Below are 27,559 nucleotides of genomic sequence, written 5' to 3' on the forward strand. Positions count from 1 at the left end.
TTTTGAAGTTTTCTACAGTATTACATGGGGAAATTGAAGGAAGATTCATAGGAAAAGCAGGTGATGTATACAAACAATTCCAGCATGTGCAGTTATGGCCAGTCTGCCCTCTCTCACTGCCCCAGGCACCTTGCTGACATGATTTGACCATTTATATAAGTGGAGGAAGTTTCTCCATGGGAAGTTCTTTACACAAATGAAATAATAGATCAGAGATCTAGACCAGGATCTGACATCAGATTTTTAACAATAATAATTACTAATATTTACATTATACTTTGTCATTTCATCTTCATACCTTCCCTTTGAGGTAGATAATGGTTTTATTTCCATTTCACAGTTAGGGCAATTGAGACTCAGCAAGGTAAATAACTTACTCATACTCTCCTGGTTAAGAAATGCATTTCCAATTCAATTCTTAACCCAATCCAGCATTTTTGCTAAAAGTGTATGTGTATATCTACATGTGTACATATGTATAGACAAATATACATACACCTATAAGCATACATATGGTTACATATATATAATCTATATAACTATATCCTTACCCACACATCATATCACCTCCCCTCTGTTCTTTTACCCCACTGGTTCCCATATTGGTTCATAAACCCTTTGGGAATTGTGACAATGTACTGAGGAATTCTCAGTAGCAAATCCTTGTTTCCTTAAGTAATAAATAATTGCAGAATATTATAAGTAATATATTAAGTTGCTTCAGGGGTCCTTAATACATTTTGTTATTGTTATTCTTATTGATAATAAAAGGAGTTTGAAAAACAACAACAAAAACTTTGGGAACAACTTTAGCAGAGTTCTTATTGCCAAATGATAAAGGATCTTACAAAGTATTAAAACATTGGACCTAGAATATTTTGTTCACCTTTCCTTAATCTTTTCTAAATTAAGTGGCCACATTACTTGATATTTTAATGCAACAAATATTATCAATTTAATACAGTATGTACAAAGCATTATACTGGACAATGGTAATACAGAGCTGAAAAGCGACAACTCCTGTCTTCAATGAGCCGAAAGTCCTATGCTTTCTACCTAGTAAAATGATGAATTTAAATTCTTGAAAAGCCCAGTAGAATCTGAGAGAAGTAGAAGTGCCCTTTGCCCATTTTTTTGTCTTGTAGGAACACACTGAGAACAGCAGTGAGAAGACTATGGCATAAACTTTAGTAGAAATTTGCATCTGAATGTGACACTAGAATACAATTTTGCCAGAGTGCAGTGTTGTGGCACTAAAGCCAATAAAGTTTTTTAGGAGAAATGCACAAACATTTGACTGGAATGGAAAGGAATTTTAAGTGTATTTTTCCTTCAGAGGATGCATGCAACAAAAGAATAAGAGTGGGTGATAGCTTTATGGTTCAGTGGATTAGAACCAGGCCTAGAGACAGGAGGACCTGGTTTCTTGTGGCTGCAGACACTTTCAGGCTGTGTGACCCCGGGCAAATCACTTAACTCCCATTACCAAGTCCTAAATACTCTTCTGCCTTGGAACCAATGCATAGTATTAATTCTAAGAAAGAAGGTATTTTTTTTTTAAAGAAGAGCATGTAAAAGGATTCTAATACTAAGTAAAATATCTTCCTTCAAAACAAAACAAAAGCCTATGGAAATGATGGATTATAGTGAGCAATCGTCTTTCCTTTCAGTTTGTTAATGTCTAGAAACTTTGGCTCATATCATTACAGACAAGTTACTCTGCAAGGAACTTAAAAGGACATTTCTGAAGTTTTTACAGTTCCTAACAGGGAAATTCATTCAAGTTGATTCCCCTGTGTCTCATCTTCTTCACTGACTTTCACTTCCAACTTCCCCAACTCTCATTTCTCATCCCCTATACCACCAGCAAATCAAGGGAAATACAGAAATCGGCAAAATGTATTTCTCCAACTAATTGTTTCTTTACCTTTTTTTTTTGTTTTTAAGCATAATACAATTAGAGAAGTAACAAAAGATAATAAACGTATTAACAGTTCAACAACAAAAAATGGGAAAGGGCATAGCTATAGAAATTCTTGAACTGGCACACTATACTGTTTTTTTTTAATTTGAATATATATATAATATAAATATATTCATTCTATTTCTATTTTTTAAATACATGAGGAAACATGTGCTTTTTAAAATATTGTGGGGAATCTCCACATGTCAACATATATGTTTATGTATTTGTTGATACAACAACGGTAAATAAAATGAAGGTATTCTTTAGGGGTGGGGCCATTATCAGATAAACCAGTTCCCATATTTAAATTTATGAACTGATGAACCCCTTATTTTTCCATTTCTTGACATTTTGAAAGCAACATCAATTTATTTTGTTGAAACACTTAATTTCAGACTAAATATACTGATTATATTAATAACTAGATATAAAAATTAAACAAAATTACACATACAACTTATGACCAAATATATTCCATGTTAGCTCTAAAGTCATACTTGAAAACTGTTTTTCTTCATAGATCCTCTTCTCTTTCCTTTTAGAAACCCCCTTTGCCTTCCCTGCCGTACAACCTTCACACTAAGTACAGTTTCAGCAGCACTAACCCCTTTGCTGATTCTCTGCAGCTCAACACTGACAAGGTTGGATAATGCTATTGACTTGCAATTGCTTTTTCCAAAAATTCTGTCTGCTTTGTTATTGCTTGAGTGGCCTTAATTTTTACAGCATCAAGTTTGATCTGGAAAAAAATTTGTGTTACTAGTGGGCATGCAAATACTCTTTTAGACAGATTATCTATAAATGCCTCTTACCAGATTCAGTTCATTTGTGTAGTTGAAATTAGATGGCCCTTCTGAATAGTAAGGGTGATTGTTATGTGTTGTTTGTCTGCCTTCTTGTGTAGTTTTGTCTTTTTTATATTAATGTCTAATTGAATAGTTTTTCTCTGTTGAACTTATGAAAATCAGTTTTTATGGAAATGTTGCAGAAGTTGCAAGCAATTTTAAAAACTGCTACATTAACAGATCTTTCAGTAGAAATAGCAGAAGTGTATCTACATATGTCGATACTTGTAATAGTGGATATACATACAAAATGTTCTGATAACAAATAACCTGGACAAATAAAAAGCATATCTAGTTTTGCATTTGTAGATTTTATATTTTTATATTTTTGTAGATTTGTTATAATCTGATAAATTTAGGTAATCCAGAAAAAATGTAGCAGCCATTTAAAAACTATTTACTAGAATTTGGTAATGAAAAGGTTTGAATTGAACATTCATATCTATCAGGAAGTGTTTCATAAATTGCATTAAAATTTTCCCAATTGTAAAGTGCAAGAGATTTTGTGCTATAGGAATTTGCATAATCTGAATTGATTATAATAATCCATAATGTGTGGAATATTATTTTCTGTTACTGTAGGGTGTACAGAATCCAGGTAGAGTTACCTTCCGTTGTTCCCCAACTAACCCTTTTGCTCCCACACCATTTAAGGTTTGTCTCCTTGTGTAGTTCTACATGAATAAGTGTGTGTGTGTCACTTAGTGTGCTGTGATTAACATTTGTAGATCATGTATGTTTATGTACATGGCATGTAACATTTTTCAGAATATCTTGTTTCCTACTATATTTGCTATCCTAAAAAGCTATAAATTATGCACGTTAAAGGATTATCATTGCCATCAAGGAATGTATAGAGACACAATAATGAGTTAATTACATAAATTACTTGAAAGTCAGTATGCTATTGTGAAATTTAAAAGTCCATGAGTTTTGCTACAGCAACATTTAGGTTTAGACTGTAGACTTTTGAAACATTTTATTTGAGCTTATGGAACATTTCTAGCAATCTGATGTCTTCAAGAAAGATACCATTCAGCAAATATACATTAAGTTGCCGCTCTGCACGGAGAGCTGTCATCATCATCAGGGTACATGGGGAGGTTAGGTTAGCCATGGACCCTGGTAACACACATAGACATAATTAAAGAAAACATTACACAGCATGTGTGTCAGGGTTGCAAAGTGAAGTTAAGTTCAAGATAGAAAAGTAATTTTTAACCTAGGGATGAGGGATGACATCTGATGGAGTTGCCATGAGCAAAGCTTGAAAGGATTGTTAAGAATGCAACATGGAAAAAGGAAGGGAATTCCACACCTAGGGTATAATGTGAGCTAAGACACCAATGTATTAAAAAAAACAAAAAACTTGTGTTTTTGGTAGAGAGTACATGAAAGTACAGACTATTTTTAGCTGTAGCAGATATTGCACAAAGGGGAGTGGATACCGATAAAAATTGGGAATGGCCTAGAATGCCAGACAAAGTTGTTTGCTAACTTCATTCTAGCCTAAGTAGAACTCATTTATTATATAAAATGGCATACCATCTTCTGTAATTTGTTTGGGAGCCATACAATCTGCATTTCTAAATTTGCCAAAATTCCCTTAGAGTTTTGGGAAATTTATTTTTTAAGTTTTCTCATTATTGTACTTGGTAAAAATTTTCCTAATTCTTATTTTACATAATTTTTATTTATCATTAAAATATGAAGTCATCCTTGGTTTTTTTTTCACTAAAAAATTTAAGAGACATTTCTACAATTTATTATTTAAAAAAAACTTGACTGAATCAAATGAGCCATGTGAGATTAATACAAAGTTCATCTTGGGGGAAATTTGATGAAGCCTAACAGTTTATTTGCTTTAGTAATATGCAGGCTGGTTGGACAACATTTTGTTAATGGAAAAAATCATTATTAGTAAGCTTTGTTATCCACTACTCTGTTAATCAAAACCATCATGGGATCAGTATTTCTTTGCTTTGTCAGGACAGTTAATATTTTTAATAAAATCCTTTTGTATTTTAAAATTCTAATGTTCTTTTCTGAATAATTTTCATTGTATGGTGATTAAAAAAGACTGAATTTGGAACATTAGACTTTAGAATCCAGGAACTGAGTTCAAATCCTGCCTCTCTTCTAACTACTCCTCATGTAATCTAGAATCATTTAACCTTTCTCTGGGCATGAGTACATTGTGAGAATAGATCACCTCTAAATTCCCTTCTATTTCTAGACCTTTAGACCTTTAATCCTATGAGGTTTCATACATAATTTCTCAATATAGTCTTTATTTTAGCATACTATCATGAGAGGCAGTTTAGTATAATAGGTATGAATCCATTGAAGAAACCAGAGAAAATTGGACAAATCTGGCTTGAGATTCATACAGCTCTTTGGGACCCAGGGCCAAGTCACTTAATTTCAGTGCTTTAGGCTAGAGTTCTTAAATACCTTGGTGAGCTTCATGTGACCTCACCATTCCTGAGTGTTTCCCAAGTCAGTTTAAAATATAATTAGAAAATACTTAACAAAATCAATAAAAATACAATAAAACATGGATAATATTAATATATGATTTCCTAAGTAGGTATGTAGCTCACAGGGATCCTTACACATAGTTTAGGGGCTGCCCCTTCTATTTGAATTTGACAACATTACAGTAGGGAACCCCAAGACTCACTTACAGAGAAGGTCCTACTTTGACTTGATAGAGGGGATTTCCTATATTAATGAAATCACAAGTCCAGGAACTGTCAAAATTCTATAATATGGCATTTTGGAGTGATTGATTAAAAATTAGTAAGTATTTACAATGTACCTATTGTTGTGCTTGGAGCTATCAGAAGTTTGTTTCCAAAGAAATAAATTTTAGTGCTTTCCAAAGTATATATGTATAAGAAACATTAAAGATGAGATGAGATATAGGCAACAGTATAAAAGGAGGAAGAAAAGGGAAAATGATCAGTGTAGTTTTAGAGACACCATCTGAAGAAGGCAGAACTTTAGCTGAAAGCACGTAGTATTTCCATTTCTGGGATCCTTTCCTTTTTGGAAATCAGCAATAAAAATAGGGCATGTTCATATATATGTATATTATTTTCTGACTTTAATAGTGGTTTAATGATTGCTTTTTGCTGGATAACAGTTTGTATATATGTGTGTATGTATACACACATACATATACAATTATACATATATATATCTCACTTTGGCTGTATTTATAAATATAGCAGATATTTTCACATTTGCCTCTCCTCTGAAGGTATCACTCTTCCAGCATGCCTGGATTTACTCTTCCAAGGCTGTGAAATTCTATGTAATGATATGTCTTTTGCCAGAATTAGCAGACTGGGATTAGACTAGATGACCCTTTGAGGTCCCATCTTATTCTAAGGGTGCTCTAAAATTTGCAGTCTGCTTTATGTATGTCTTCTTATTTGTGGAGTTGAGAATAAGAATCCTGAGTTCAAAGCTCAGTCCTTCCCAAGAGGGGCATGTGAAAAATGCATGCAAAAATTCAGTATAAATCTTAGGTGTTTATTTTGTATTCATTTCTGTTTTGAGCTATTATTGCAAAGTATAATGACACAGTTAACTTGCTTTTAATTTCTTAGAAGAGCCTGCCAAACCCCTTAAGCCTCACCTACTCTATTTGAATATTTACAGAAAAAAAATTGAGTGAAGGATATTTTTAAAGGGGAAGTTTGTACTAATTGCCTATGATAACCATTTTAGTTTTAGAATAGAATGATTCTTGCCTTTAAAAATAACACATAACATTATATTAAATTGGACTTCAAATATTTGCTGTATTAAGTACATTTGGACTTTTAACTGCATCTCATCTATCATTTCATACATGTGATTGAATGCCATCACTTCCCCCTACCTCATTCATTTCACATTCTAATTGCTATGTGTTTGAAACATTAAAGTCATGGTTGCTGTGATTTCCTACTTTTTTTTTAATTTTGTGCAGTTTTCTGGTCCTTAGCCTGCACATATTTACTGCATTCTTCTTGTTCTCCACAGGCATCTAGTCAGTTGGATTCAGAGCCTGAAAAGACTTCATTCCCTAGCTTGTCTCTGCCTCCTCCTTCAACATTTTCTGGAATGAGCAGTGATACTGAAGAGTCATGTTCCAGCAAAGTTTCAGAAGATGGAGACAAAGAAGATGAGTTTGGCTACAGCTGGAGTAAGTTACTTTTGGGGGGATAGTGTTTAGGAAGGAATGCTTTTAAATAGAGAAAGATTAGTTAAGGTTTTGGTCCAGGTGAGCTTCTGTTTAGTTTTCCTAAACTGAATAATCTGAATTAAAAAAAAACAACTTACTCATGGTTTTGCTTGAATACAACACAACATTCCTGAGGCAACAAATCATGTTTTTCTTTCTTTTTAAAATTCCTCTTTATACAGACTTTCCCATTTATGGTGTTTAATACAGAGAGATTTCTATAAAAGTAAAAATATTTGGATTCTCTTCCATGATTAAATTGTTAGTAATTAATTACAGTTGGTATGCATGTGTAATTGGGAGAGAGTCTAATCCCTGTGGTCTTTGGCCTCAGCATAGAGATGGCATGATCTAGTGAGTGAGAAGTAACTGGCCTGAAAGCTAAACTCTTTTTCAGTTTTCAGAGTCACAAATTTATTCTTGTTTTATTTTTTAAATATGTAAAATAAAAGGAAATTACAAGAGTGACTCCTATTTGCCATTCAATTTTCAGGGTCATGATCTCAAGAATATTTATTTTGTTGTGTTCACGAAAAGTCCATTAGTACACAGTTTTGCATTAGTGAAAGACAAAATTTTTTCTCCAGGGCAAAATTCTCCAGGTACAATTCAGACAATTTGGGTTTTACCCCTGATTCTGTTACTAACTAGATCCATTACTTTAAACAAATCAATTTAATATCCCTAGATGTCAGTTTAGTCATCTACATATATAGTGAAGACTTTGATTGAAATTATATCTAAATTACTTTGTAGCTCTCAAAAGAAATTATCTTCTAAGAATATTAGCCATTCCAAAAAGCAAAGGGGATAATCTCTTATTTCACTAAAGTTGTTACAAAAGAGAACATTGTTTTATTTTTTAGATTTAAAGTAATTTTTTCCAAGAAATGATGCAGAATGTGAAACTAAACAAATAGCAAAGAGTATTGTAATAATTACAAAGGAGATTAAAGTGAAGTAATGATGATCAAAATTTTTAGATAATACCAGCTCCTGAAACTTCCTCACTTTCCATTGTAAATAGAAAATATCCTTCAGCGTTATGGTACCCTAGCAGGTGAACTTTTCATGATTGAACTGGAAAAAGGCCGAACTGGTTTGGGCCTCAGTCTTGCCGGAAACAAAGATCGATCAAGAATGAGTGTTTTTATAGTTGGAATTGACCCAAATGGTGCAGCTGGAAAAGATGGTCGACTACAGATTGGAGATGAACTTTTAGAGGTAAATTTCTTGGGATGTACTACTACTCAGTCTCTGAAATGAAGAAAACTCTAGCGAAAGAGAATCACCAGTTAGCAATGCAGCAATCATTTATATCTGTTATTTTATTATTTTAAAAAATAGGATCTCATTGATGAACAGCGGTCATGTTGGCCTTACCTTAATAACCATGGATTAGTCACCTAACCTCTCTTGAGTTCTTATTTCCTGATCTATAAAATAGGAATCATACATTATATATCTCACAGGATAAGTGGTAAGGAAGGTGCTTTGTAAGAATAAAGTTAATATAAAATAAAGGATAAGATAGAAGCACATCCTAGAACTTCTATGGTCCATGAGTCAAAGAGAGACTCATTTGGGACTCTGACCACTGAGATTCCTGTTAGGTATTGGGAAAGTGGCAGCAGTCACAGCAGGAAGATCCTCTGAGTGATTCGAATAGTCCCTTCATTGATGGGAGAGTCAGATTACAAGTGCCTGGAGCTAATAGAAGACAAGTTCTAGTGACTTCCTGCTTTCCTGACAGATGCCTTAAACTACTAGAGCACATAGTGACTAATCTTAGACACTTCCTGGTCATTACACTCTCTGTGTGTGTGTATGTGGCAAAGGGGAAGAGAGACAGAGACAAAGAGACAGGAGAGAGAGAGACGGAGAGAGAGATGATCTCTGTTTCTACTCTCAGAGATTGGTGGGTGTATATATGTATGTATTTATTTTTAAAAATATTTAAAGTACCATTATTTCAACAAAATGATCAAAAGTGACACATGATGATTTTGTTGGGAAGTATTTTATGAATTAACAAAATCCAAATTTCAAGGTCAATTTATATTTTTTATACAGATAAATGGACAAATTTTATATGGGAGAAGTCATCAGAATGCTTCTTCAATAATTAAATGTGCCCCATCAAAAGTAAAAATCATTTTTATCAGGTAAGCTTTATTTTCCTACTAGCTTTGCAACTTCTTTAGCTAACAAGTTAACTAAATCCTTTCCTACTTATTCTATAAATACTAATTAAATATCAATTGCACTTAAAGCATGGATGGATGAAAAACAAAAATGTATATTTAAAAATGAATATCCTGTCTGATGCCCATTATTGTAGGTGAAAGTATCATTTAAATTGAACTTAGTATGATTATTCTTTGTTTTCTAGAAATAAAGATGCAGTGAATCAAATGGCTGTTTGTCCTGGTAAAGGTATGGAAGGTTTACCTTCTACCCTGGAGGCTTTTCAGAATCAGGAGGTATTTTAATCATATTTTTTTCTTTGTGAAAGGACTTTATCAAGTGCTCAGTAGTAAAGTGGCACATAAGTTAATAGGAACAAAGTAAAATAATTGATAGTGATACTTTAATTTTTATATATTTAAAAAATTTTAACATATAATATGGTCTTTCTTATTGCAGACTGAATGGTTTTACATGATTTGACATCAAATTTCAACTTGTTTGTCACATGTTCTTTAATTATTTAATGCATAAAGCTGCCAGGTAGCATAATGAATAGATAGATAGTTGGGACATGGAGTGAGGAATACCCGAGTTCAAATCTGGCTATATAGTCTTATTAGTTGTGTAACCCTAAGCAAGTCACAGAGTTTTCTCTGTCTGACTCAGTATCCTCATTTGTAAAAGAGGGATAATAATACCACCTACCTCTCAGAAAGGTTTGGAAGATAATAATTGTAAAGTGCTTTGTAAACTTAAAAGCATTGTAAGTGTTAGCTAGCATTACAACTGATTCTTCATCATCAAAACATACCTTTGAGAGCCCATTTTCATAAATCTAGCCTTAATTATACTCCTTAGTTTTTTGTCATTAAAATGTTAAGAACTATAAGTCTTACTTGTTTTCTTTGGAGTAATATCTACTCTTTACTGCTGTAAAATTCTAACACAAGAAAACAAATGCATGCTTATGGTGCAAAATCTAGCACTTAAAGAACAGAGAACAAACTTCTGATCCAAGTCAAAATGTTCTGGGTCATCCTAGGACTAGTAGAAACACACACATAATGATTGCTGTCATAAAATTAAACCGAGATTAATTACTTGTTCTATATGGATACCACTATGAATTTGAAATTAATTGAGAATATTTTATTCAAAATTCTCTAAATTAATCCACAGACTTTGGTTCCTGCAATTGCTGGAATCTTTGTTGCTCTTAGATTTGAAGTTGGGTGGGCGAAAAGTTCATATTGCTGTTCAGATCAGCTGCCTGAGGTTTGTGTGAAAAAAGTATTTTATAAATGGGAGTTATTATTATTACTGTGAATAATAAGGGAGTATGTATACCATTTTCAAACTGACACATTAAAATGGTGATTGATTTCATTTAAAGGAGAAAAAATGTTGATGGATGGTGAGACAGGGCCTGCTGTTTTGGAGCATTTGAGTTTTTAGATTGTGGATTAAGGATTCTTAACTTTATATGCATTGTAGTCATCTCAGAACAGTATTTTTGAATATATGTATTATAAAGAAAACCCAATTGTGTTAAATCATAGTTCTCAAAATATATTTTTAAATAGTTTATGGACCTTGGGTTAAAAACCTGTTCTTAGAGATTTTCTACATACATCTATAATAGAAATCCTAGGCAACCTTAGAAAATCTTGACCTTAAATGTAATTTATTTTGTAAGATGATTGCAACTCAATTTAGAAGATAGCATACTATTTGTAAATTTCATTAAATGCTAAAGAATAATAATACCATTCTTTGGAGTAATTTTATTAAAATTAATCTTTTTGATTGAAAATATACTTAATTTTTTTTCTATAGGCTGAATTGAGTAATACCAATTCTGCGGTAGACTTCAGTGCTTTTAAAAATGTTCACCATCTGGAACTTCCCAAGGTAAATCTACTTTAAATAATCATCAAGTTGATGTGTCTTTTTAAAACAGTGTTTAAGTGATACCTCAACAAAGAAGTTGCTTTACTGAGAAACCATTTATAATAAACACCAAAAATCAGTCCAATTACAATCAATCAAGCATTTATTAAGGACCTATAAGTTCCAGGCACTACCCTGGGCCTTGATGAAACAAATACTTTAAATGAAATAATCCTTAATTATAAGGAATTTACCATGCAATAGCAAGAACAACATAGATAAATATATACCCATTAGATATGAAGGAAATAAGTACAAAAATAAAATAACATCAACTTGGTTAATGAGATTTGAAGGCAGATTAAAAAAGGATTGATAAGTGAGAGCTGAAATAGAGGCAGCTTTTTTCTTAGATTGTCTAAAAGGGGGAGGATGAATGATTGAATCATTTTTTCCTTAAAATAGTTTTTATATCATTTTCTGTGGCATTCATAATCAGATAGATTTAGTAATAAACATTCAATTTGGCCATAAACCTGAAAGAAGTTGAATTTTTTTAAACATTATTTTATTTGGTCATTTCCAAACATTATTCATTGGAAACAAAAATCATTTTCTTTTCCTCCCCCGCCCCCCAACTCTCCCATAACTGGCGCATGATTCCACTAGGTATCACATGTGTTCTTGATTCTAACCCATTTCCCTGTTGTTGGTATTTGCACTAGAGTGTTCATTTAGAGTCTCTCCTCAGTCATAACCCCTCCACCCCTGTAGTCAAGCAGTTGCTTTTCTTCAGTGTTTTTACTCTCACAGTTTATCCTCTGCTTGTGGATAGTGTTTTTTAGATCCCTGCAGATTGTTCAGGGACACTGCATTGTCCCTAATGGAGAAGTCCATTACCTTCGATTGTACCACTGTGTATCAATCTCTGTGTATAATGATTTCCTGGTTCTGCTCCTTTTGTTCTGCATCACTTCCTGGAGGTTGTTCCAGTCTCCATGGAATTCCTCCACTTGATTATTCCTTTTAGCACAATAGTATTCCATCACCAACATATACCACAATTTGTTCAGCCATTCCCCAATTGAAGGGCATCCCCTCGTTTTCCAATTTTTGGCCACCACAAAGAGTGCAGCTATGAATATTCTTGTATAGGTCTTTTCCCTTATTATCTCTTTGGGGTACAAACCCAGCAGTGCTGTGGCTGGTGGAAAGGGCAGAGTCTTTTATCGCCCTTTGGGCATAGTTCCAAATTACCCTCCAGAATGGTTGGATCAATTCACAACTCCACCAGCAATGAATTAGTGTCCCTACTTTGCCGCATCCCTTCCAGCATTCATTACTTTCCATAGTTGTCATGTTAGCCAATCTGTTAGGTGTGAGGTGATACTTCAGAGTTGCTTTGATTTGCATCTCTCTGATTATAAGAGATGTAGAGCACTTTTTCATGTGCTTATTAATAGTCTTGATTTCTTTGGCTGAGAACTGCCTGTTCATGTCCTTGCTCATTTATCAATTGGAGAATGGCTTGATTTTTTTTGTACAATTGATTTAGCTCTTTGTAAATTTGAGTGATTAAACCTTTGTCAGAAGTTTTTATGAAGATTGCTTCCCAATTTAATGCTTTCCTTGTGATGTTAGTTACATTGGTTTTGTTTGTACAAAACCTTTTTAATTTGATGTACTCCAAATTATTTATTTTGCATTTTGTGACTCTTTCTAAGTGTTGTTTGGTTTTAAAATTTTTCCCTTCCCAAAGGTCTGACATGTATACTATTCTGTGTTTGCCTAATTTTCTTATAGTTTCCTTCTTTATGTTCAAGTCATTCACCCATTTTGAATTTATCGTGGTGTAGGGTGTGAGGTGTTGATCTAAACCTAATCTTTCCCACACCATCTCCAATTTTCCCAGCAGTTTTTATGAAATAGTGCATTTTTGTCCCAAAAGCTGGGTTCTCTGGGTTTGTCGTATACTGTCCTGCTGAGGTCACTTACCCCTGAGTCTATTCCACTGATCCGGCTTTCTATCTCTTAGCCAGTAACAAACTGTTTTGATGACTGCTGCTTTGTAATATAGTCTGAGATCTGGGACTGCAAGGCCCCCTTCCTTTGTATTTTTTTCTCATTGTTTCCCTGGATATCCTTGATCCTTTGTTCTTCCAAATGAACTTTGTTATTTTTTTTTCTAAATCAGTAAAAAAATATTTTGGAAGTTCCATGGGTATGGCACTAAATAGATAGATGAGTTTGGGTAGGATAGTCATTTTTCTTATATTGGCTTGTCCTACCCATGAGCAATTAATGTTCTTCCAATTGTTCAAGTCTAGTTTTAGTTGTGTGGAGAGTGTTTTGTAGTTGTGTTCATATAGTTCCTGTGTTTGTTAAGGGAGATAGATTCCTAAGTATTTTATTTTGTCTAAGGTGATTTTGAATGGGATTTCTCTTTCTAGTTCTTGCTGCTGAGCTGTGTTGGAGATATATAGAAATGCTGATGACTTCTGTGGGTTTATTTTGTATCCTGCAACTTTGCTAAAGTTGTTGATTATTTCAATGAGCTTTTTGTTTGAATCTCTAGGATTCTTTAAGTAGACCATCATGTCATCTGCAAAGAGTAATAGCTTGGTCTCCTCATTGCCAATTTTAATACCTTCAATTTCTTTTTCTTCTCTAATTGCTACTGCTAGTGTTTCTAGTACAATGTCAAATAATAGAGGTGATAATGGGCATCCTTGTTTCACTCCTGATCTTATTGGGAATGCATCTAGTTTATCCCCATTGCAGATGATATTAGCTGATGGTTTTAGATATATACTGTTTATTATTTTTAGGAAAGGCCCTTCTATTCCTATGTTTTCTAGTGTTTTTAATAGGAATGGGTGTTGTATTTTATCAAAGGCTTTTTCTGCATCTATTGAAATAATCATGTGATTTTTGTTGGTTTGCTTGTTGATGTGGTCAATTATGTGGATGGTTTTCCTAATATTGAACCAGCCCTGCATCCCTAGTATAAATCCTACTTGATCATGGTGAATGACTCTTCTGATCACTTGCTGGAGTCTTTTGGCTAGTATACTATTTAAGATTTTTGCATCTATATTCATTAGGGAGATTGGTCTATAATTTTCTTTCTCTGTTTTTGGCCTGCCTGGCTTTGGGATCAGTATCATGTTTGTGTCATAAAAGGAATTTGGAAGGACTCCCACTTTGCTTATTATGTCAAATAGTTTGTATAGTATTAGGGTTAGCTGTTCTTTGAACACTTGATAGAATTCACTGGTGAATCCATCAGGCCCTGGGGATTTTTTCTTAGGAAGTTCTTTGATGGCCTATTGGATTTCATTTTCTGATATTGGATTATTTAAGAACTCTATTTCTTCTTCTGTTAGTCTAGGCAATTTATATTTTTGTAAATATTCATCCATATCACCTAGGTTGGTATATTTATTGTCATATAGTTGGGCAAAGTAGTTTTTAATGATTGCCTTAATTTCCTCTTCATTGGAGTTGTGGTTCCCCTTTTCATTCTTGGTGCTGTTAATTTGCCTTTCTTCTTTCCTTTTTTTAATTAGATTCACCAGTACTTTGTCTATTTTATGTTTTTTCAAAGTACCAGTTTCTAGTCTTGTTTATTAGTGCAATAGTTCTATCACTTTCGATTTTATTAATTTCTCCCTTAATTATTAGGATCTCTAGTTTGGTTTTCTTCTGGGGGGTTTTAATTTGTTCCTTTTCAAGTTTTTTGATTTACATTTCCAATCCATTGATCTCTGCCCTACCTAATTTGTTAATATATGCAGTCAGGGATATGAATTTTCCTCTAAGTACTGCCTTGGCTGCATCCCATAAGGTTTGAAAGGATGTCTCACCATTGTCATTTTCCTCAATGAAATTATTAATTGTTTCTATGATTTCTTCTCTAACTAACCGATTTTGGAGTATCATATTATTTAATTACCAATTAATTTTTTATTTGACTCTCCATGTACCCTTACTGATCGATATTTTTATTGCTTTATCATCTGAAAAGGTTGCATTTATTATTTCTGCTTTTCTGCATTTGAGTGCCATGTTTCTGTGACCTAGTGTATGATCTATTTTTGTGAATGTGCCATGTGGTGCTGAGAAGAAGGTGTATTCCTTTTTGTCCCTATTTATTTTTCTCCATATGTCTATTAACTCTAATTTTTCTAAGATTACCACTTTATGCTCTCTTCCTCTCCTCATATGAGAGATCTTCCCCTCCCCTTCCCATGTGTATCTTTATATGGGAAAGATTATTCTATTTAGTCCCCCCCCCATTTCTTGAAGTAAGTCTTAGTATTGTCGATGCTTCCTCCCCCTTTTCCTTTCTTTTCCCCCTCTTTTACTAAATCTTCCTGATGCCCCAATCTTTCCCTATGCATGATTCTTCTAACTACTCTTATGGTGCATACAATTTTTGAGAATTACACAATACATTTTCCCCACATATTAATATATGTAATTTGATGTAAATGTAGTCCTTATAGAAGAGAGTTTGACTTAAAGAAAAAGATAAGATTTATCTCCTTTTCCCTTTCTTTCATATTTACCTTTTCATGTTTCTCTTGCTTTCTGTGATTGGATGTCAAATTTTCCACTAAGTTCTGGTCTTTTCTTAGCAAATGCTTGGAAATCTTCTATTTTGTTGAATGCCCATACTTTCCCCTGGAAGTATATAGTCAGTTTTGCTGGGTAGTTGATTCTTGGTTGGAGACCCAGCTCTCTTGCCTTTCTAAATATCATGTTCCGTGCTTTGCAGTCTCTTAGTGTGTTAGACGCTAGTTCATGTGTGATCCTTATGGAAGCCTCCCTATATCTGAAGTTCCTCTTCTTGGCTTTTTGTAGGATTTTATCCTTTTCTTGGAAGCTCTTGAATTTGGCAATTACATTCCTGGGGGTTGTCTTTTGGGGATTTAGTATAGAGGGTGTTCTATGAACCCTTTCTATTTCTATTTTGCCCCCTTACTCCAGAACATGTGGGCAATTTTCTTCTATAATCTCCTGTAGTATAGCATTGATGTTTTTGTTTATCTCTGGTTTTTTGGGCAGACCAATAATTCTCACTTTGTCTCTTCTTCCTCTCTTCTCCAGGTCTGTGACCTTTTCACTGAGATATTTTGTGTTTTCTTCTAATTCTTTAATTTTTTGGCTTTGCTTTATTAATTCTTGCTGTTTTGCATGCTCACTGTTTTCCAGTTGCTTAATTCTGGTCATTAGAGACTGGTTTTTCTTTTCAGCTTTATCTGCCCTTCAATAGATGCTTCCAGCTCTTTCTCCAATTTTGGAGTCTTGTCTATCAGACTGCTGATCTCTTTCTCCCATTTTTCTTTCCAGAAGGTTTCCATCTTTTGGGTAAGCTCCAATTTGAGTTCTTCCAGAGCTTGTGGATAATTTCCATTTTGTGAGGCATGTTTTGATTTTGTTTGGGTTTCATCCTCTTTCTCTTCTTTTCCTTGGGTACTCCCACCATAAAAGTTTTCAATAGTCACCTTTTTCTCTTTCTTCCTGGAGGCTTGATTTTGGGCCATGTGAGCCATCCCTTTGGTGGTTTTATTCCCCTTTCCTTTTTGGTCTGGGGTCTGAGTGATATGGGCGGGTTTTCTATGAATTTAGATTGCCTCAGACTAGTTCCTCCCAGCCTCCGAGGTTTCTTAGAGTGCAGGCCCCTGTGCTCAGCGCAGGCACCCTTTTGTTCAGCTCAGCCTCTTAGCGTGGCCACTCCTTTGCTCAGCGCAGCCTATCAGCCTGGCTGCCCCTTTGCTCAGTGCAGCCTCTCAGTGCGGCTGCCCTTTTGCTCAATGCAGGATTTTCCTGTGAAACTGCCCTGAGAGGTCATTTCCTTGCAGTCTTTAGATCCCAAGGACCCTGGTGTGCCCTACCCAGACAGAGACGCTCCTCACTCACTTGCTGTCCCAGTGAGTGCTCTGATACCTTACTCTGGTTTGGTGCAGGGGGTGGGGGGAGAGGGGTGGCTCAGTTCACATTTTTGTGCAAGCTTTTCCTCCTCCTTATAGTGTGGAAATGTTCAAGCCTCATGTACCTTCATTTCTGTGGGGTGCTGGAGAGTCCCTCTGTTCTTCCAAAGGTGATTTTTATGCTCTTTTGAGGTAATCTATTTTGTTCGGTGCTGGGGAGAGGAGGCATGTGGTGTCTAGATTGCAGCCATGATTACCCGGAAGTCCAAGAAGTTGACTTTTAAAAGTATTGAATCAAGGGACAGCTGTTTAGCTCAGTGTGTTGAGAGCCAGGCTTAGAGATGAGAGGTCCTTGGTTCAAATCTGGCCTCAGACACTTCCCAGCTGTGTGACCTTGGTCAAGTCACTTAACCCCCATTGCCTTGTCCTTACCACTCTTCTGCCTTGGCACTAGTACACAGAGTATTGATTCTAAGATGGAAGGGTAAGGGTTTAAAAAAATATTGAATCATTAAACTTGGATTATAAAATAACCTGATCAATTTGATATATCTTATTTATTTTGGAAATGTGTATGAATCTTTTCTACAAAGTATAAGTGAATCAGTCCAGTGTTGCTTGTGTTCAACAGTCTTAGGATACATTTTATTTAGGAGATAAGAGTTTAGAAAAGAAGATAACTTTTACAAACTTTTGAAAGACATTTTATTAATGATCTATCTTCTCATTCATTAAACTCCTGGGAAATAAAATGAGAGAAAGAGAGAGAGAGGGAAGGAGGGAGAGGGAGATGGAGAGGGAGGGAGAGAGGGATGGGGAGAGGGAGAGAGACAGAAAGAGAAGGAAAAAAAGAGAGGCGGAGAGATAGATAGAGGCAGAGACATAGAAAGAAAGCATTAACAATTTATATTGATCATTAATTAAAGGGTGACTAAATTGGTGATTTCATCAGTTTGGGAATTAGTAAATGAAGGAAGTACTATCAATACCAGTTGGCACATTCTCTGAAACATAGATTTAGAGTTACCCTAATACACTAAAAGGAAAAATGGCTGAGGTAGCTACATAGCACAGTGGATAGAGCACCAGGTCTGGAGTCAGGGAGACCAGGGTTCAAATGTGGCCTCACACACTTCTAGCTGCGTGAACCTGGGTGAGTTACCTAGCCCTGATTGCTTAGTCTTTGTTACCCTTCAGTGAGGGTTTAAAAGAAACCCAGATCACTTAGCTCTTGTCAAAGGCTAGATTTGAATCTAGGTTTTCCTAACTTTGCCACATGATGTCTTTAGATTACAATAATGAGAAGTAAAGAGACTTTTTAAAAATTTTTTTCATCCAAACAGTTAAAATCTTAGTCCTCTGCTTTCTTATACTTAAAATGAGGATAATAATTGTACTACCTGATTTACATCAACAAATAAACACGAAGGTGTTGTGAGGTTCAAATGAGTTAATGTATATAAAGCAGGTTGCAAACCTCAAAAGTACTATATAAATGCTAGTCATCATCATCTCTAAAATTATTGTTAGTGTTAGCATTTAAACCTTTGTAATTCATTAAGCTCTGATTTGTAGAGATAGTTAATTATTGAGATATAAATGCTTAAACTGAAATTTTAATAATCTTCTAAGCCTAGTAGAACTGTCACCAGAATACCACTGTGTATATGTAATTTTACAACTTTATGAAGGTGAGATATCTAAGAACTTAAATCTTTATAAACAAGAAATCTTTCTGAGATTAGTTTTTCAAATAAACATTTAAATATATATTTTAAATATCAGATATTATTAGCATGTAAATCATATGTTTTAGTCATAATTATTATTAGCACATCCTGCACCAATGAAAAGTACCAGCTCATTGGCACATATAGAATTTTCCTTTTCCAGTTCCTCAGACAAATATTTCAGCAGAATACAAGCAAAGTGAGCAAGTTATTACGAAGTTTCTACTTTCTGAATCTTCCCAGAAGACAAGAATTATTTTGTTTCTATGCATACATACCTATCCTCTTAGCTTGTTTCACTGTATAAGTAACCATATCCATAGACATCTTGGTTTACCTCCTTATATGTTTACTTTGTACTTTCTAAAGTGAGCTATCATAGACTCATTTTTTTCATTGATCTGTTCTTGCTACTCAATAGTATTTACCCTGACAAAAGTGAAGTAAAGAATTAATGAATTATACAGACTGCCATTCCGAGTAATAGAGATCCCCCAACTTTCAAATTTTCATACCTTCCACATGAAGTAGATGAGGTCAAAGTATTTTTCTTTTGTTTAGTTTAACAAACTAAGTTTCAAAGAAAAAAATAATAATAATAAAAAGAAAAATATTTTTCAAAGAAAAATAATAATAATAATAATAATAATAACACAATATTCTGTGTTTAAATGCTAGCCTGCCAGAAACAATATGATTCATCATTAATCTATATCCAAGCCTTTTCTAGCTTAGAAAGAGATATGTTCAAACTGGAATATCTTCCATTTATTCTGACATGACTCTGCCCCAGGCTTTCAGGTAACATTTATCTATATATATATATATATATATATATATATATATATATATATATGAAGAGAGAGAGAGAGATTTATATGACCTCAAACACAGTAACATTTCAGTTCCCAAACCTACTTAATTCCCATGTCCTATTTCTTCACCTCACTTGACCACACACAAATGTGGGCATACCTTTGATCTTTCCATTGCCCACAGATTTACTACCCCCATGTCCAAGAACTCTGAAATCCATCTTATTGTAATTTTTTGGCTTTTCAACCCTTCCTCTGCCTTTTTTTGCCAAACCCTTCTCCTAATTAACACCATGCCCTCGTTTCCTTGATCCCTCAGTTTTTCTTTGCACTGGCCACTTCCCTCTCTTTTCCCCTTTTGCAAAGCAGTTCAACTCTTATTGTCCTTGAGACCCTCGACCCTTTATCATATCTCCAATCGTCTGGATTATTGCAATAACTGGCTAGTTGGCCTGTTTATCACAAATCTTTCCCTACCCCAGTACAGCCTCCAATTAGCTATCAAAAGAATTTTCCCAAAGTGCTTGTCTGACTATGACACCCCCATATTCGGTAAAATCCAGTGGTTTCCTGTTACCTCTAGGATCAAATATAAAATCCTCTGTTTAGCATTCAAAGCCATTTATAACCTACCCTGTATACTCCCTTTACTTTCCTAGTTTTCCTGCACATGAGAGTACCAACCCCTAGGTAATCTCGGATCCAGCAATCCTGGCACCCTTGCTGTTCCATGAAAAAAATTCTCACCTCCAAGCATTTTCTCAGGCTGGCCCTCATTCCTTAAATTCTATAGTTCCTCATCTCTACCTTCTGGCTTCCTTAAAGTCTACGATAAAATTCCACCTTTTCAAGAAGACTTTTCATATTCCTCTTAATTCTAGGACCTTTCCTCTGTTAATTATTTCCTATTTATCCTGTATATAGCTATTTCTTTCTCCAATTCATTTTACATATAAGGAACTGAGGCAAATATGTTTTAAGTAACTTGCCTAGGGTCCCAGAAGTAGTAAGAATCTGAAGCTGAATTTGAACTTAGGAAGATTATTCTTCCTGATTCCAAGTTCAGTTCTCTATTCAGTGTACCACCTAGCTAATTCATGGAATGATTGAGTTCTAGTCCTTTAATTTCCTTAGTGGGACTGATAAGAACGAGATTGACCTTCAGATGAGTAAATAATCAAATCACTGTAGGGGAGAAGAAAGCAAAGGTATAAATAAGATGAGTTGTTATTTCTTAAAATATTTGGTACCTTATTCTTAATCCATTTCCCTAAGAAAGATCTTTTTATCCCTACCTTTTTTGCCTCTAACCTGCCATTCCAAGAGGCTTTTCTGAAATGTCTAGAAATGCCTTTTGAGTGAATTATCATTTCTTAATATTTCTAGGAGAACTAATAAGATAGTTTTTAATATGCCTCCACCAAATTCCTTCTGTGCTAATAATGCAAGACTTTACCCTTGGACCAGGAATAATGCTATGTAAAATGACAGTCCTTGCCTTATCTTTGAAATTTAGCTGTAAAAGTCATAGGCTTATTATATTTGCTATCTCAGAAGGTGATTTCTAAATTCTTTAATTTTTCTATTTTTCCTTTCTTGTTTGAGAGTATCAGGGCATTTCTTTATATTTTTTATAGTGTGATGCCTAGGCTATTTTTGATCATGGTTTCAGACAATATAGCAATTCTTATGTTATCTTTACTGGATCTCTTTTCTAGATAAGTTTGTTTTTCCACTGAGATATTTTGGATTTTCTTCTAATATGTTATTATAATATTGATGTATTATATTATGTTATATATAACAATAATGTTATTTCTTGCTATCATTAGCTTCCATTTTTTAGATCCTAATAGTTATAGAGCCATTTTCTTCATTGATGCTTTGTATTTTTGTTTTAAAAGAATTCTTTTCCTGTTTGATGTTTTGTATTTCCTTTTTAGGAATCTGTTTTCTTCAGTGAGTTTTTGCTCTGCTGTTGATTCTTTCTAACATTTTTTATAAATTTTTTTTCAAAGTCTCTTATTTGTTTTTTGATCCTCTTTTGGAGCTCTTTTAGGAGTTCATTTTGGGTCTGACATCCTTTCACATTTGCCTTTGAGGGTTCACACATTTAAATTTTGGCATTGCTGTCTTCTGAGTTTGTATTTTGTTCTTCCCTGTTCTTGAAATACCTTTCCAGGGTCAACTCTTTTCTTTGTTTTTGTTTTTTTTTTACTCATTTAGGGTGACTTTTTTCATGATGTTGCCTATATGTTGAAACTACTTCTGGGGTGGAAGAAATATTGTCTCTGAATTCTCCTGGGTACCATGCACAATGGATATAGCTGGATTCCTCTCCCCAGCTGATAGCTTCACCTTGTGCTGCAAGTGCCAGGATTGTTCCTTTCACTGAAAGCTCCCCTGGGTGTGCTTGTACCAGCTCACTCCTCAAGTTCCTCAGTGTGTATTTGCACCAGACCTGTCCTGAAGTTCCTTAGCCTGTGCTTACTATACTACACTGGTCTGATCTTCAAACTCCTCAGCATAGACTTGTACTGGGCTACTCCTCATGCCACTGATTGCACTGCTCATACTTTTTACCCCATTAAGACAAATCCTTCCTACTGCTCTTCTACATTTTCCTTAACTGAAAGAGTGCTTCACTTTGTTTTCTGCTGGCTCTCTTTTGTTTTTTTTATTTTGAGGCTTTTTTTGAGTTAGGTTTGGGCAAGCTCCGAATGTTCCTTATTCTACAATTTTGGCTGCTGGAAGCAGCATTCCCTTGCATTGCTTTAATGAATTTTAACAAATAAGTTTACTATAGCATGTGAAAGGGAAGGCTGAGAGAGCTAGATAGGGCACTAAAAATCAGAAAAATCTGCTGGATCACTTTCAGCTTTGGGGTTGGGAGTCAGAGAAGATTTCATGCTGTCCGAATTGAACCTCCAAAGAATAGATGGACTTCAATAGATAGATAAGGGAGGGGGTCTCCTATAAGTCTTGGAAATGGTGCAAGCAAAGGTATGAAAATATGAGAAGACTAGAAGAAAGAAATTCTATTTACCTGGAATAAAGACTATGAGAAAGTGATGAGGCTGAACAGATGTTAAAGCCAGTTATGGATGAAAGGCATTGAATGCCAGGGGGAGGTAGATAGGTCACTATAAACTCCTGAAAGATTTTGAGGAGAGAAGTGACATCATGATGGCAACACATTAGGAAGAGGAAATATGATCGGAGGCAGGAAGTACAATTGAAAAACTATTGTTAAATCTTTACCTAAAGTTTGTTAGTTTCAGTGGGAGCAAAAAGAAGGGACCAAGTACAAATGTTTGTTAGGAGCTCATAACAATGCCTGTAAATTGTAGGACTGTAAGGGATATATGAGTTAAGGGATAAGCAAAGTCAATGACTAATAGAATCAAAGATGACCTCAAGATTCTGAACCAAGATTCATTTTCTTTCTAAATATACCCCACTTACACACAGAGTTTTCCATCCTTTGCCTAGAAATGACTGACCTTGATAATTTCATGCCTTTACTCTCTGTCAATATATGAACAGACAATTCATGATTATTTGTTCTAACAGAAAAAGATAGTGACTGGGACCAAAATTTATAGAAAATACTTATATTTGACTTTAGTTTTTGTTAGATAGTGCCTTAAAAAAAACCCTTATCGTCTGTTTTAGAATCGATGCTAAGTATTGGTTCCAAACCAGAAGAATTAAGAACTAGGCATGTGGGACTAAGTGACTTGCTCCTGGTCATACACCAATGAAGTATCTGAGGTCAAATTTGAATCTAGGACCTTCCATCTTCCAGGCCTAGTTCTCTAACCACTGAGCGACCTAATTGCTTTAAGTAGATTTACCTTCCTATTTCTTTTTCTTCCCAAGGCAGAAATCAGAAATTAGGTAATCTGTTCTTCTGACCCTTTGAGAAGAATCTTGCCACTAATTAACTCCATACATTAGAAAAATAAAACTTTTTTTAGAGGTTAGATTCTCTTACCTTCAGAATTCTGGGTGGTCCACTTACTGTGCCCAATAAAACTGGAAAATGTCAAACAACAACAACAACAATAATAATAATTACTTTTAAATAGTACCTATCAGAAAGTGATATTTTACATATTTTAAAAATTTTCTTCTCATTTGATCCTCATAGCAATAGCACCTAGGAGGCAGGTGCTATTATTATCCCAATTTAGTTAAGAAAACCTAGGCAAACAAATTAAATGGATTGCCCCAGGTCTCATACCTACTATGTATCTGAAGATGAATTTGCAATGAGGTTTTCCTGACTTTAGGCCTTTTGCTATATCCACTCAGCCATTTAGCTGTCTTGAAGAAAATACTAGTTTTTGATCCTAAAACACCACTCCTTGTTATAATAAGGAATTCCACAAGTATATAGAGCAATTACTATAAGCCATTGTACATTTATTAAAAACAGATTATGAAATATTTATCTCATTTCTTTTTTAAGTTATTATTCTCATAGGTCATATGAATGGCATAATAGAATAACTGAGTTGTAATAAGGGATTTGGTCAAAGTCTCTATGGTATCCTCACAGCCAAGATGGATAAGTATGGACCAGAGTGCCACTTATATAGTTAGATACCTAAGTAACTGACTGAAAGACTAGACCCAGAAATAAGGAATCATTTTAACCTGGTAGAATTTCTCTTATGGGTTGTTTTGTCTTTGGCTTTTTCTTTTCAACATTTTTATCCATGACTTGGTGCAAGCATTAAAGATATTTTCATGAAATTCATGAATGACATGAAGTAAATATTGTTATATGACATAACCAGAATCCCAAAAGTATCTTCATGGGCTACGATTATGGACCAAATCTAATTTTGAAGAAACTTAATGAGATAAATGTCAAATCTTTTCCTTGAGTTCATAAATCAATTATACAACTATAAAATTGGAGAGAAATAGGCAAAAGTATAAGGACTTGGGCACCTTAATGAACTATTGCTTAATGTAAACTATTTCTTTTATTTATGTCTTTTAATTTTTATTTAATTAATTTAGAATATTTTTCCATGGTTACAAGATTCATGTTCTTTCCTTCCCCTTCCGCAAACCCCCTCCCATAGCTGATGCACATTTCCACTGGGTTTTAACTTGTATCATTGATCAAGACCCATTTCTATACCATTAATATTTACACTATCAAGTATGAAAAGGGGGACCTCACCTCTAATGAAGAGGAAATTAAGGCAATCATTAAAAACTACTTTGCCCAACTATATGGCAATAAATATACCAACCTAGGTGATATGGATGAATATTTACAAAAATATAAATTGCCTAGACTAACAGAAAAAGAAATAGAGTTCTTAAATAATCCCATATCAGAAAAAGAAATCCAACAGGCCATCAAAGAACTTCCTAAGAAAAAATCCCCAGGGCCTGATGGATTCACCAGTGAATTCTACCAAACATTCAAAGAACAGCTAACCCCAATACTATACAAACTATTTGACATAATAAGCAAAGAGGGAGTTCTACCAAACTCCTTTTATGACACAAACGTGATACTGATCCCAAAGCCATGCAGGCCAAAAACAGAGAAAGAAAATTATAGACCAATCTTCCTAATGAATATAGATGCAAAAATCTTAAATAGGATACTAGCCAAAAGACTCCAGCAAGTGATCAGAAGAGTCATTCACCATGATCAAGTAGGATTTATACCAGGGATGCAGGGCTGGTTCAATATTAGGAAAACCATCCACATAATTGACCACATCAACAAGCAAACCAACAAAAATCACATGATTATTTCAATAGATGCAGAAAAAGCCTTTGATAAAATACAACACCCATTCCTACTAAAAACACTAGAAAGCATAGGAATAGAAGGGTCGTTCCTAAAAATAATAAACAGTATATATCTAAAACCATCAACTAATATCATCTGCAATGGGGATAAACTAGATGCATTCCCAATAAGATCAGGAGTGAAACAAGGATGCCCATTATCACCTCTATTATTTGACATTGTATTAGAAACATGAGCAGTAGCAATTAGAGAAGAAAAAGAAATTGAAGGCATTAAAATAGGCAAGGAGGAGACCAAGTTATCACTCTTTGCGGATGACATGATGGTCTACTTAAAGAATCCTAGAGATTCAAACAAAAAGCTCATTGAAATAATCAACAACTTTAGCAAAGTTGCAGGATACAAAATAAACCCACATAGGTCATCAGCATTTCTATATATCTCCAACACAGCTCAGCAGCAAGAACTAGAAAGAGAAATCCCATTCAAAATCACCTTAGACAAAATAAAATACTTAGGATTCTATCTCCCGAAACAAACACAGGAACTATATGAACACAACTACAAAACACTCTCCACACAACTAAAACTAGACTTGAACAATTGGAAGAACATTAACTGCTCATGGGTAGGACGAGCCAATATAAGAAAAATGACTATCCTACCCAAACTCATCTATCTATTTAGTGCCATACTCATGGAACTTCCAAAATATTTTTTTACTGATTTAGAAAAAAAAATAACAAAGTTCATTTGGAAGAACAAAGGATCAAGGATATCCAGGGAAACAATGAGAAAAAAATACAAAGGAAGGGGGCCTTGCAGTCCCAGATCTCAGACTATACTACAAAGCAGCAGTCATCAAAACAATTTGGTATTGGCTAAGAGACAGAAAGGAGGATCAGTGCAATAGACTCGAGGGTAAGTGACCTCAGCAGGACAGTATACGACAAACTCAGAGAACCCAGCTTTTGGGACAAAAATGCACTATTTCATAAAAACTGCTGGGAAAATTGGAGACAGTGTGGGAAAGATTAGGTTTAGATCAACACCTCACACCCTACACCACGATAAATTCAAAATGGGTGAATGACTTGAACATAAAGAAGGAAACTATAAGAAAATTAGGCAAACACAGAATAGTATACATGTCAGACCTTTGGGAAGGGAAAGATTTTAAAACCAAGCAACACTTAGAATTAGTCACAAAATGCAAAATAAATAATTTGGAATACATCAAATTAAAAAGTTTTTGTACAAACAAAACCAATGTAACTAAAATCAGAAGGAAAGCAACAAATTGGGAAGCAATCTTAATAAAAACCTCTGACAAAGGTTTAATCACTCAAATTTACAAAGAGCTAAATCAATTGTACAAAAAATCAAGCCATTCTCCAATTGATAAATGAGCAAGGGACATGGATGGGCAGTTCTCAGATAAATCAAAAGTATTAATAAAAACATGAAAAAGTGCTCTACATCTCTTATAATCAGAGAGATGCAAATCAAAACAACTCTGAGGTATCACCTCACACCTAGCAGATTGGCTAACATGACAGCTATGGGAAGTAATGAATGCTGGATGGGATGCGGCAAAGTAGGGACATTAATTCATTGCTGGTGGAGTTTCCTTCTGGCTTTAAGCTTATGATCCCATGAACCTTCTAACTCTGAGATCCTGTGAGCCGATGTCAATAAAAATCAGCTAAGGAATAAACAGTTGATCTTGGAAAATGCATAAATATAAAAATTCTCACCGGAGAGTCAAGACTCTATTTTGCCATTCTAGCAGTTTTATCTCAAAATTAAGAAAGGGTCCAGTAGATATTTTAAAAATATTTTCTTTATATATTTTGTTTTTATATTATGTTCTCCAGACAGCCAACCCATGTGTAAAAATATAAACACAAACAAATGAAAGTAATTCAGCAAAACTAACCTGAATATCAACCAAGGCTAATGGTGTATGCAACTTTCTGCACCCATCGCCTCTTCAAAGAAGCTTGGGAGGACCTACATACATTTTCAATCAGCAAGGAGTAGAGTTTCCTTCCTCTCTTTTTTTCTATTGTCTGGGAAAATATTATTTAAAAAAGTATTGTTGGCTCCAGTCTCAATACATATTCTTTAAGAAATTGTATTTTTGTTATACCTAATTTAAA

The 27,559-nt window shown here is 34.5% G+C and overlaps 1 protein-coding gene across 50 annotated transcripts in view; it reads left to right on the plus strand.

Moving 5' to 3' along the window:
• MPDZ (multiple PDZ domain crumbs cell polarity complex component) overlaps positions 1-27,559 on the plus strand; it is a 229,323-nt gene that overhangs the window by 167,638 nt on the left and 34,126 nt on the right. For 25 of the 50 annotated variants that reach the window (XM_056805373.1, XM_056805390.1, XM_056805394.1 and 22 more), the window contains 6 exons: positions 2,509-2,607; positions 6,847-7,009; positions 8,076-8,272; positions 9,122-9,213; positions 9,441-9,531; positions 11,075-11,149. In XM_056805373.1, the coding sequence (XP_056661351.1) occupies positions 2,509-2,607; positions 6,847-7,009; positions 8,076-8,272; positions 9,122-9,213; positions 9,441-9,531; positions 11,075-11,149 (717 nt within the window). The remainder of the gene's footprint in view (positions 1-2,508; positions 2,608-6,846; positions 7,010-8,075; positions 8,273-9,121; positions 9,214-9,440; positions 9,532-11,074; positions 11,150-27,559) is intronic. The other 25 variants (XM_056805384.1, XM_056805400.1, XM_056805398.1 and 22 more) reach the window with 1 other exon arrangement.

The sequence above is a fragment of the Monodelphis domestica genome, chromosome 7 (assembly GCF_027887165.1).
Source record: "Monodelphis domestica isolate mMonDom1 chromosome 7, mMonDom1.pri, whole genome shotgun sequence".
In the NCBI taxonomy this organism is placed as follows: domain Eukaryota; kingdom Metazoa; phylum Chordata; class Mammalia; order Didelphimorphia; family Didelphidae; genus Monodelphis; species Monodelphis domestica.